This window comes from Urocampus carinirostris, chromosome 3 (assembly GCF_059441175.1).
Source record: "Urocampus carinirostris isolate Australia breed hairy pipefish chromosome 3, RoL_Ucar_1.0, whole genome shotgun sequence".
Classification (NCBI taxonomy): Eukaryota; Metazoa; Chordata; class Actinopteri; order Syngnathiformes; family Syngnathidae; genus Urocampus; species Urocampus carinirostris.
The window spans coordinates 196,631-208,196 of NC_142351.1; the positions used below are offsets into that span (position 1 = coordinate 196,631).

Here is an 11,566-nt window from a genome sequence, read left to right on the forward strand (position 1 = left end):
TTTGGGGGTTTTTAAATATTTTTCGAGTTCATTTTCGGTAATATGAGAAAGTGTTGACGTTGATAACAACAAGTTACGCGCAGGGTTGGGTAGGGTTACTTTTACTGGATTACTTTCAATGACTCCAATACCAAATATGCTCACGAAAGACAAAATAAACTCAATAGGAATACAATTATTAAATTTTGTGCAGGCTTGGGGAGTAACGGAATACACGGAACAGCAAAAATGATGTTGGCAAGCTGTTTGGATTGATTTTCATTTTGTTTCTGTGGTATTTGATGTTGGTTTTGCCAGAGATCAAAGCCAGGAGAGAAAGCTTACCTCGTGTCGTGAGTCATCATTTGATTCAAATTGAGTTTCTTTTGTCTTTTATGAGCATATTAGCTATCGGAGTCATCCAAAAGTCATTGAAAGTCATCCAGTTCAAGTAACCCTACCCAACCCTGATTACCGACAAAATCAGTTTGAAAATGAGGACGTTGCGATTTCTTCTCAATGTGCATGCATTGAGCGACCGAAGCTGCCCCGACGAAGATGGCCGCCACGTAGGCACGCAGCTTAACGGGCTGCCACAGTCGTCTATGTCTGTGTCCCACAATCCATTGCGGCGATGTTTGGAAGGAGAAGCTGTCATGGCTGCCGCACCACCGCCGAACAAGAGAATGTCGAGAAAACTACCACAAGTTCTGTAGTCGACTTTAAACAAAGTAAACTCGACAGAAGTATCAGTTTAAGGTCCTTTTCGAAGGTGTGCTCTTTTTACTGCCGAGTTGGAGCGACACCTCGTGGCGTTTTTTTCGTTCAAAGGCGAAGAAAATGTGCTCCAGTGGGGAAGGACCTATTCAAGAGAAGCATTGGGGAGCCAAAGAGGAGACCGAGCGAGAACGTCGACGACCGGACCCTGTTTCCAAGCAGTTCGGGGCAGGTTAGTCATGTTTTGCTTCTTCTACATCTTGGATATCAGGGGCGTTACCAATGGGGGGTGGCCAGGCCCCCACCCACGGACGCGTTCTGCCCACTCTAAGAAAAGTGGATGTAGTCACGAGGGCAGTCTGGGCAGCGCATACGTCATCTCGTATAGAATTGCGTATGTCGGCGGACACTAGTTTGGACTCTCCTGCCTCCGCAGTGTCCCCACAAAGAGAGCAGCCCCTCCCTGCATATTGCATCGTAGTAGTGATAGGAACACTTCAGAGGGTCGTCAACTAAGCCCAGAGAATCGTTGGTTACTCTGCCCAGTTTGGAGGACATTGCCGGCTCTCGCGACCTCAGCAGAGCGGAAAAGATCATCGAGGACTCTTCTCGCCCCGGCCGCCACCACCTCTTTGACCTGCTGCCGACGCGACAGGTCGCACAAAACAAAAACAGACTCAAAGATAGTTTCTTCCCCGGAGCCATCACCCCCCCTAAATACACACTGCACAAAAAACTAAAACTCTCCACAAATGCTCTTTAAGGAGGAATAGCGAAGCCAACACAGGACCTCGTACAGGTGTCAAGTGACACCATGTCGCCTATTTCCACGACTTCCATCGCTTGTTGTAAACACCCAATGTAAATATCTTCTGCTTTGACATGCCCACACTTTCTTGTGGAGATATTTTGTCTTCATATACAACCAACATATTGTTATCTTTTTTCATCTTTTATCTTTACAGTTAAATGCGAAACTTGAGTACCACGTCACAATTTTCTTGTCACAATATGTTCTACCCATTTAGTAACAATGATAATAAAGCTATATTCTATTCTCTTACCAAGTAACCTATTTTCAAGATTCTCGCCACCCAAAGATCCCCTCTCTAGTTTCCCTCACAAGATCTCCTCCTCTACTACCCGAGTCCCACACCCCCTATTCGCCAGTAGAGTCTTTTGTTGTTGCTGTTTCAATAAGTCAAGTCAAGTTACACCGCTTCCCCTTTGTCTTGCGTTTGGGACTGTCCGACAACAAGTGACACTTAGCTTCAAAGTAACCTCATACTACATCAGCTACAAACTGATCCTATATACATATATGGCCATTCACAACTTAGCTCCTCCTTACCTGTCCGACCTTCTCCAGGTGCACGTCCCCACTCGCTCCCTCGGATCCTCGTCCTCCCTCCGACTGTCAGTGCCCCCTGCCCACCTGAACACCATGGGAGCCAGAGCCTTCAGTCGCGCTGCTCCCAAGCTTTGGAACAATCTACCTCCGGACCTCCGAAACTGCACACCTCTCTCCACTTTTGAGTCCCGTCTAAAAACACACCTGTTCGGGACTGCCTACAACACATAGCTTCTCCATTTCCTATGTTTTTATGATTTGATGTCTTGTTTTTATGTATTATTTCGCTTACAACTTTTTCAATCGTTTTTTTTTTTATTGTCTGTACAGTGTCCTTGGGTGGCCTGAAAGGCGCTTTTAATATAAAATGCATTGTTATTATTATTATTACTTTTGTTTCCTCGTCCTTGAGGGAGAAGGACCAGCTTTGAAGGTTCAGACGTTGTGAGTCTTCAGATCGGCACCTGGACCAGGCGCGTGTTCTACAGTAGGTAGAACCTGCTGCATCTTTTGGAATTTTGAGACGGGAAGCTTGAGCTCTCTATAACTTACTCTATATTGAACGTTGAGGTTGACTGTGTATTGTGCACTGAGGCCCTCGCAACACCCGTCGCAACCTTTAACTGTGGAGAGCGCTGTTTTTCAGATCAAACCTTTTCAACTAGACCAAAATGTCATTCAATAAAAGAAAACAAACGTATATTTAAAATTGCCTCTTAGTCATGTCGTGTTTTTGTTTGTTTCAATTGTGTGTGTGGTTTTTTTTGTCAACTTTTTCTTAAATTTGACACTCAAAGGCATTCGAAAAGTCTTGAATTGAACTTGGATTAAGCTGTAGGAACCCTTTGGTCTTCTCCGCGTCCCTTTTGTGAGTTTCTGTGAGTAAAGGCGTCACAAATAAATGCCATTTGTGTCGCAGACATGGGTGAAGACCATTTTCCTGCTGCGTGGCAGGAACCAGAGTGGCCGGCAACTGTTTACAAGATACTCCGAGTTGCGTTGAACAGAGCAGGTTGGTGGTTTTACTTTCCGCAATCCGAGATATTTGGCCGTCGACGTCCAGCGTACTTTCCTTTGAGTTTCGGGCTTCTCATTCTTTCAAGTTGAGTGCCATTTATTTGTACAGGCCTTACTCACAAGATGTCTCGTTGGACTGCGCAGGTTACAACGACACCGTTCCCTGATCTTAAAGCGACACGCGAGCACGAAAAAACTCAAAACCTTTAACACCGGGAAAATAAGAAACCTTGAAAAAGGCCCTCACCAGTGGTCATCCCCCTTCCAGGATGACCAGGGAGAAATAGACTAGCGTCGGGTAACAGAACACAAAAGATAGTGAACATCAATAAAAGAAAAGGACGGGTATTTGGTTGAAATTTTTACGGCTGTTAAAGTTCAAACTTAAATAAACTCTATGTTGGCAAAATGACTCCAAGAAAAACAAGCGTCAAGTTCAATCAATTTCTCGAGCGGAAGAGCCACGACGGGCGGGCCGTCTGCCCGACTGTCCTCGACAGAAACTGGCTACTTCCGGTCAGAAGGGCGGGAAACGGGAACGTACGTGAGCGCGACATCACAATACAAGACTATAACATTGATAAACGTACATAAAATATGTCATTAGGCTGATGTCTGAAACGTATGTTGGTGAGAAAGATTTTTTTTTATAGTTAGAAATATAAAAACAAGTTCTTTTCATTGCATTGAATTCTGAGAAATGCGCATATGAAAAACGCCCGACTCGACACCGCCACGACGCCTCGAGCCTGTAAAACAGTCCAAAAGTCTACAAGAGCGACGACGCAGCTTCCCATCTCGGTTGGCTGGTCCGTGCAGGCGTCGACATGCTTCGGGTCCAGATGCTGGCATCGGGAACATTGGAGGTGACCAGAACAAGGTCTAGAGCTGGAGTCCCCAAACTTTTTCCTGTGAGGGCCACATCACTTTTCCTTTCTCTGACGCAGGGCCGGGGTCAGTTTGGAACAGAAAAAGTGGGATGATTTCAGGAGTGCCTAAATGTCAAAATGGATTGTACATCTCACCTGCAAAATAGATGGTAAATGGCAGTCTCACACGACACCATTTACTTGTTGACATTAAGAGTGATTTATTAAATCACGTGAGGTCCCGCGAGACATGCCCCAAACACCCTTCTCTGACCTGTGAGACTATGTCACCTAATGGTGATATACTGGTACTTCACTTTTTATGCTTTACAAAACAACACCAAAATCCCAAAATATAACATTTTAAGTAGTCAGCAACCCTTGTTGCGCCGTATAAAATAGTTACTAATATAGAAAATAGTTCATAACTAAGGAACTTTTGATTGCAAAAGTCCAACTTTATGATCCAATACAAATACACATATATGAAAAAAAATCAAAATGCTTTCTGGTATTGTTCAGGGGGCCGGACCAAATGTGGAGGCCGTAGTTTGGGGACCACTGGTCTAGAGCAGAGGTCGGCAAGCTTTTGGGTATGGCGTGCCGCTTTCAAATTTTCTTGTAAATCGCCGTGCCACGCCAAGATTAAAGACTCGCACAACAATTTTTTTTATATGTATCGAACTGAGCTGTCCTTTTACAGCAGTCCAAATCTACAACATGGATAGACGTTGAAATCGTACAATTGACCTATTTATCTAGCACTATTGTTTTTCATCGATAAACTAAAGAAACGAATGTGATTAACAAGTTGTACAACCAACCTGTTCAAAAACCGATTTGTGCGATCGCCGAAGTCGTTTTTTTCCCCGTTAAAAGTCATGTCGAATCGTTTTCATCCGTTCCAACACTCTGATCGTTTACCACGAACGTAAACATGAAGCTAACCCGGGCTAATCGTACGTTCGCGTTAGCTAACGTGAAGGTGTCAAAATAAAAAAATCAGCTCGTTTACACGTCATTTAGCACCCGGGTCTCCGCCACAAGTGGTGAGCGCTTAAAGGATAAAGAAAAGAATTATGAATAGGATTTCTTACCTTTGTGGTGGTCTATTCCCTCCAAAGAAGGGAAACTCGCACACCTTCTTCATATTTTGCTAACTAATAGTTAATCATGAAAACAGTTCATAACTAAGGAACATTTGAATGCAAAAGTCCAACTTTATGATCAAATACAAATACACATATGTAAAAAAAAAATCAAAATGCTTTCTGGTATTGTTCAGGTGGCCGGAGCAAATGCGGAGGCGGGCCGTAGTTTGGGGACCGCTGCCGTAAAGCCTCTAAATAACACAGCGCGCGACTGAAAATGTCACCTCAAAATGTGCACTCAAAAATATCCTTATTATATTGCTGGCGCTGGCGTGCCACCGGTTAAGCCCCGGTCTAGAGTATTCCTATCTTTATGACGAGCACATCAACTACTCGATTCAAAGCAAATGTATCAATCAGCGACTTCAAAGCAAGCGCATGTGAACGAGAACATGAAAATCAGCAATCATTTCAACATTGTCCGCATCATTGACTACGTCTGTTCCGAAAATTCATCCCAAAAATGTGAATATGGTCCAGGTGGACGACGACATCCATTGGTTTCGACATTGAGGACTAAGCGTGTTGTGGTAAATAGACTTGCATTGAAGCCTACAAAAGCATTGCCATGTCAAGAATTCTGAGATAACTTTATTGTCTCGTCAATGACAATGGCTTCAATTGAGTACACCCAAAAGGCGGTCCGGTCTTTAAACGTATCATGATCGGAATTTTGTTTTTCTCGCAAGGAAAAGTGTTTGTCTCCCTATAAGGAGATAAGGAGATAGTTCCTCCAAACAACCTGAGGTCAGTTTATACAGAGACTTCTGTTCCTTGCACGAAACGATGTCAACACGACCTTTCTCACAACTGTAAGCAAGTCTTTCTGAATTTCTAAATGTATAAATCTATTCTACAAATGCAAGTCTATTTACCACAACAAGCGCTTTAAAGGTTTTAAAAACAGTAGCGAGTAAACATACTTTCCGATATAAGAGCAACACCGCCACCTAATGTGATTTCTTCTGCCTCCTCACCTGAAAAGGGAGAATGGGAGGTTAGAAGCACAGAATAAGATGCGATAGAAGAGAACAGATCCGGATGTGTGGTGTATACAATGGAACGCTCCAGACTACAAAAACCATGTGAATTGCATGAATCTAGCATAACGCTAGTTCGTTAGGCTCACAATTCACCTGTGACTTGGCCTGAACTAGTGTATCCTGTCACGGAAGGCTTAACCAGTAATCTATATTTTTAGAAAGACCGAGAGCGCTTTCCCAGTTAGGCCGAAGACCGTCTCTTCTCGGCAGGTCGGGTCGGCCCCGGAAAGCGGGCCGGTGATCCGCAAACCGAAATCCCTGCCGTGTACAGAAACTTGCTAGCCACCGGTCGAGCGAGACATTTCTGCTAAAGCTCTCATCGTTGCCTCTCGCAGGGGCCAGAGACGACGACTCGATGCCGACTCCTCTTTCTGGCGCGTTTACAGGTCCTAGCGATATTTTTCTTTGTAATCTCAGATTGCCTCATCCTAGTATCATTGGCGTCGTTGCGAATGACTATTTTGGAGTAGCTAGCCATGTCAGCTCCCTCAAATTAGCCTCAATGTTGGGGTCTCTGGCCCCAGAAATACACAAAACCGTTGCCGGGGTGCTAAGCTTTATGTTACGGGAGATGGAGTCACCTATAACTAGGGTGCGGGAGCCAGTAGACCGGGGTGGAGTGGAACTAGTGAGGAAGCTGAACTTATGTGTCTGGATCGGTTTAGGGCTGATTCCAACCGGACTAGCAGGTTCGCTACAACCCACGCTAGCAGATGTGTCCGCGGCACCTAACATTTTCCTTTTAGACCGCTCTAGCTCACGGACTCGTCCGTCTAGAAGGGCAGAGCGAGAGCAACCTTTGCATCGACCCGTACGTAATTGCGAGCGGTCGGAAGTTGAGCGGCGTCTTGGCGTCCGGGAAGGAGTCGCTTCTTCACCCGCGTAAGGCAGCCGCGATAAATAATCGGGCGCGGCGCTTGCCTTACGCCAATCCTCCGAGAGACTTACCTGAAACTTTTCAGCCGTTCAAGATCAAAAAATCTCGGTCCGGAATTCCGATATCGAAGAGATTCAAAGTCGGCATCGGGGCGAGCAGTCTCCGGCACTGCGATGGCGCCACGGAGCGCGTCGAGTGTTGCGGCGTCGTTGCCCCGAAACGGCCATCAAAAACCCTCGGTAGATACTAGGGACGACATTTTGGTCCTAAAAAAGTCGGCTGAACAGTGCTTCTTAAGGCTGTATGTCTCCACACCACGCACACGCCTCCCCCTTTAGCCTTACCGGCAGCTGCAGTGCGGTCTCTTTGGCGTATAGAGTGAATCCGTAGCCGAACGGCCACCTCGGCTATTTTGTCCGAAAGCCGGGTCGCCGTGAAAATAAAGGCGCGGCGCTCACTTACGTCCCGTTAGAACGGAATCCTTGTTCTCGGCTCACGAGCGCGCGTTAGCGAGTAGGAGGCCGGGTAGCGGTGGCCGGCTAGCTCGGGCTTTTAGCCCGGCACGGAGCCCCGCCGTTTTCCCTGGCTCGCGTCGCCGTCTCAGGAGCGCCGTCCCCGGATCGGCCCGCTCGCTCCGCCTCGGTGCGGCGCGCTCTTCGCGGGGGTGGCGGCGGTCGCCACGGGAGCGAACCATGACTCGTCGCTCGGGCGATATCAAGCCGGTAAAAAGCAGTTGACTGTGTGAGTTGCCAAAGTGGAGTAGTTCCTGCCTGGTATTTGTTACCAATTGGTGGAAAATAAATCAAAGAAAATAGAAAACTAGAGCATAAAAGCGAAAAGCCGGCAAGCACGCGTGGAACGAGCAAACACGTCTGCCACACATCTATATTTTCGATACCTAGACTATGTAAACAATACTTTCCGTAAACACAAGGGCACTCTGATTGAAAAAAGACTAAACTTATGCAAGAACTTTGCAAAAATTCTCAGCCCCTGATGTCTCGGGTGACGTGATCACATGATTCGGGTCGTCACGGTGATGGCAGGGTCCTACGATACGTCATCCCAACCAAGGCCGTGGTCATTTTTTTTTTTAGGAAGACTAAAGATTTGAAGCGTTAACAGTATGTACTTATCTTTGCTTTTCTATTCAGCGCCCTACGAAGTATAGATAGATGGATAGATAGATACTTTATTCATCCCCGTAGAGAAATTCACACTTCCAGCAGTCTACCCCGCTATTTTATTAACAGATTAACATGATGCCCTAGGGGTGCTTGTAGCGGAGTGGATGACGTCACGCCAGTCCAAAAGTTCGACATCCCTGCGGCAGATGGAAATCTTTTCTTTGTGAAAATCCAGGGATACACCACCTCGTGTTAGCAAGTCCGCCTACTCTCCGATTCCCCCGGCTTTCGTGTCTCTGTTTAGCGGCGTTGAAGCCGGATAGCTCCGGGTAGCTCTGGGTGGCTACACGTTAGCGTCCGGAATGCTAAACGTGAGCCATGTTTGTGCAAAACACAGCGGCGAATGCAGGAACAAAACGCGGCACTAAGTGTTGACAAAGATCGGATCGAAGCCACTCCTACCACCTAGTGGTCATTTCATTCCCAGGGGCCTAATACTTACTGATCAGCAGCGCCTAAGCCTTTAGAGTTTTTTTACGTTTTGGCACTCGGGGACAATGCTTCCGAACGAGTTGAGGGCAATACAAATAAACGTGACTTGTGTCTTGCAGACGTCGGCCGAGAATATCTTCCTACTGCGCGGCAGGAACCAGAGTTGCCTGACGTTAAAATTAAGGAGGAGGAGGAGGAAGATCTGAAGCCTTATCACATTAAGCAAGAGACTGAGGATGGGGAGCCTGTTCACGTGAAAGAGGAGGACAATTTTCAAGTCCGTTCAACCGCCGAAGATCAAGGTCAACCTGAAGATAACGGTCGGCGGGAGCTTCTAAGCATCAGCTCCCGTCAACACGTGGAAACAGATGACGATGACACGTCCCGCTCCGCAAATGCTAAAGGTGGTAACACATGTTCTCAGTGCGGGAAAACGTTTCCACGCAAGTCTTATATGAGGTTACACATGAAATTCCATGCTGGTGAGAAGCCTTTTTCTTGCTCAGTTTGTGGTCAGAGATTCACTACAAATGGGAACTTAAAAAGACACACAATTACCCACACTGGCGAGAAGCTTTTTGTCTGCTCAGTTTGTGGGAAAAGATTCACTGAGAGTGGGAGCCTAAAAAAACACACACTAATCCACACTGGGGGAAAGCCTTTTGCCTGCTCAGTATGTGGTCTAAGATTTGCTTTGAGTTGGACCTTAAAACAACACACTCTAACCCACACTGGGGAGAAGCCTTTCTCCTGCTCAATTTGTGGAAAACAATTCTCACAGAATGGGAGCTTAAAAGTACACCAAAAAACCCACACTGGTGAGAAGCCTTTTTCCTGCTCAGTTTGCAGCCAAAGATTCACCAAGAGTGGGAGCTTAAAAATACACACAAGAACTCACACTTGCGAGAAGCCTTTTTCTTGTTCGGTTTGTGGTAAAACATTCACACAGAGTGGGGACTTAACAAAACACATTAGAATCCACACTGGCGAAAAGCCTTTTGCTTGCTCAGTTTGTGGTAAGAAATTCACCCAAAATGGACACTTAAAATTACACAAACTAACCCACACGGGCGAGGAGCCGTTTGCCTGCTCATTCTGCGCTAAAAGATTCACGGAGAGTGGGAGCTTGACAAAACACATTAGAACCCACACTGGCGAGAAGCCTTTTGCCTGCTCAATTTGTGGTAAAAGATTCACAGAGAATGGGAACTTAACAAAACACACTAGAACCCACACGGGTGAGAAGCCTTTTTGCTGCTCAGTTTGCGGTCAGAGATTCAGCCGGAAGAATGACCTCAAACTACACATTAGAATCCATACTGACGAGAAGCCTTTTGCCTGCCCATTTTGTGATAAAAAATTCTCCCAGCAAGGAAACTTGAAGTTACACACTAGAACCCACACTGGCGAGAAGCCTTTTTACTGCTTCGTATGCGGTCAAAGATTCACCGAAAGTGGGAGCTTAAAAAAACACACACTCACCCACACTGGGGAGAAGCCTTTCGCCTGCTCAGTTTGCGAGAAAAGATTCACCCAGAGTGGGGACTTAAAAAAGCACACGAGAACCCACACTGGCGAGAAGCCTTTCGCCTGCTCAATTTGTGGTCAACGATTTTCTCAGAATAGGAGCTTAAAATCACACAAAATATCACATACTGATGAGTAGCCTTTTTCATGCTCAGTTTGCGGTAAAAGTTTCACGGAAAGTGGCAGCTTAAAAAACATAGACTAACCCACAATGGGAAGAGGCATTTTTACTGCTCAGTTTGCAGTCAAAATATTCACAGAGAGTGTAAACATAACCTGCACAGGTGAGATACCTTTGACCTGTTGACTTTGTGGTATAACCGAAAATCATCCATATCGCACACTAGAAATTACACACAAGAACCCACACTGGCTATAGAAGACTTTTGCCTGGACTGTATGTGGTCAAACATTCACTAAGAGTTGTAACTTAAAAACAATGGTACGCAAGAATGGTGAGTGCAACAACCTGTGTTTGGTGTTTTGGGCAAATATCCCATGTTGGCACGCTATGAAAACAATCCCTGATCATTGAAATGAGTCTATTATCTTCAAACCGGGTTCATTGATCGGTACTGTGAACCTGTTGCATCATTTCTTCCACCTTCCCCCTTGCTAACTGTAAGGGAAATTATGGTCTAAGGTTGCCCTTCTATATTCTATACTGTTACTTTTATACATTTATATTTACTCAATAATTGTGCAGTTGCGTCTGAGTTTTCTGGTGCTGGTCAAGAGCATAAGATTCCCGAGCCAAGGAACTTTGTTTCTACAATTTGGAGGCCACTGGTGGGCTTCCTGTTATCAAACGGGTGCACAGAACTCCTTTTGGCTGTCCCGTACCACCCAAGGACAGGAGCATAAGATTCCCGAGCCAAGGAACTTTGTCTCTACAAATTGGAGGCCACTGGTCATTTTTTCAAGACTTCAATCTATTTTCAAACAATGAACTGCTGTGATGTATCATTTATTAGACTCGCAACATAATACACTGTATTTAAATATGTGATTCCGGTCTCAACCAATCAGAATGCGCTTAGGTGCACGTGTTTTATTCTATCCTCCAATCAGAAATCTGGGAAACAGTAAAAGAAAGAGGCGGACGCTTCAGTCCGTGGGATTATATCATTGAAATCCAAGAACGCAATTTTGCCTCGTTTCGATGCGCTCGCTTTGCTTGAATAAACGAGTTTGATTGTAAGTCAAAAGTTTCTTCTTTCATCCGGACATGGTTTCGAACCTGACATTTGGGCAGTGTGATAGTTCAGATGTCCCTTGGTTGAACGTTTGCAGGCGACACGGTGGATAAGCGGTTAGCGCGTCTGTGACAAACTTCTGAGAATATGAGTTCAGGAACAGTTGCGTGGTTTGGACATTCAAGTAGTGATAAGCTTGTTCATCTCCTCTCGCGTGAGA

The 11,566-nt window shown here is 45.7% G+C and overlaps 1 protein-coding gene across 2 annotated transcripts; it reads left to right on the top strand.

The window, feature by feature from the left end:
- Positions 1-614: 614 nt before the first annotated feature.
- LOC148368176 (uncharacterized) lies at positions 615-11,351 on the top strand. 2 transcript variants are annotated; one of them, XM_088330211.1, is made up of 3 exons: positions 615-928; positions 2,967-3,059; positions 8,743-11,351. In XM_088330211.1, the coding sequence occupies exons 1-3, from the start codon at positions 820-822 to the stop codon at positions 10,287-10,289; spliced, it is 1,749 nt and encodes a 582-aa protein (XP_088186337.1). In that variant the 5' UTR covers positions 615-819; the 3' UTR covers positions 10,290-11,351. The 2 variants fall into 2 exon arrangements, 1 of the variants encoding a protein (XP_088186337.1); XR_015849918.1 differs by lacking the exons at positions 2,967-3,059; positions 8,743-11,351 and adding an exon at positions 2,066-2,434 and having other exon boundaries at positions 799-928.
- Positions 11,352-11,566: the final 215 nt, after the last annotated feature.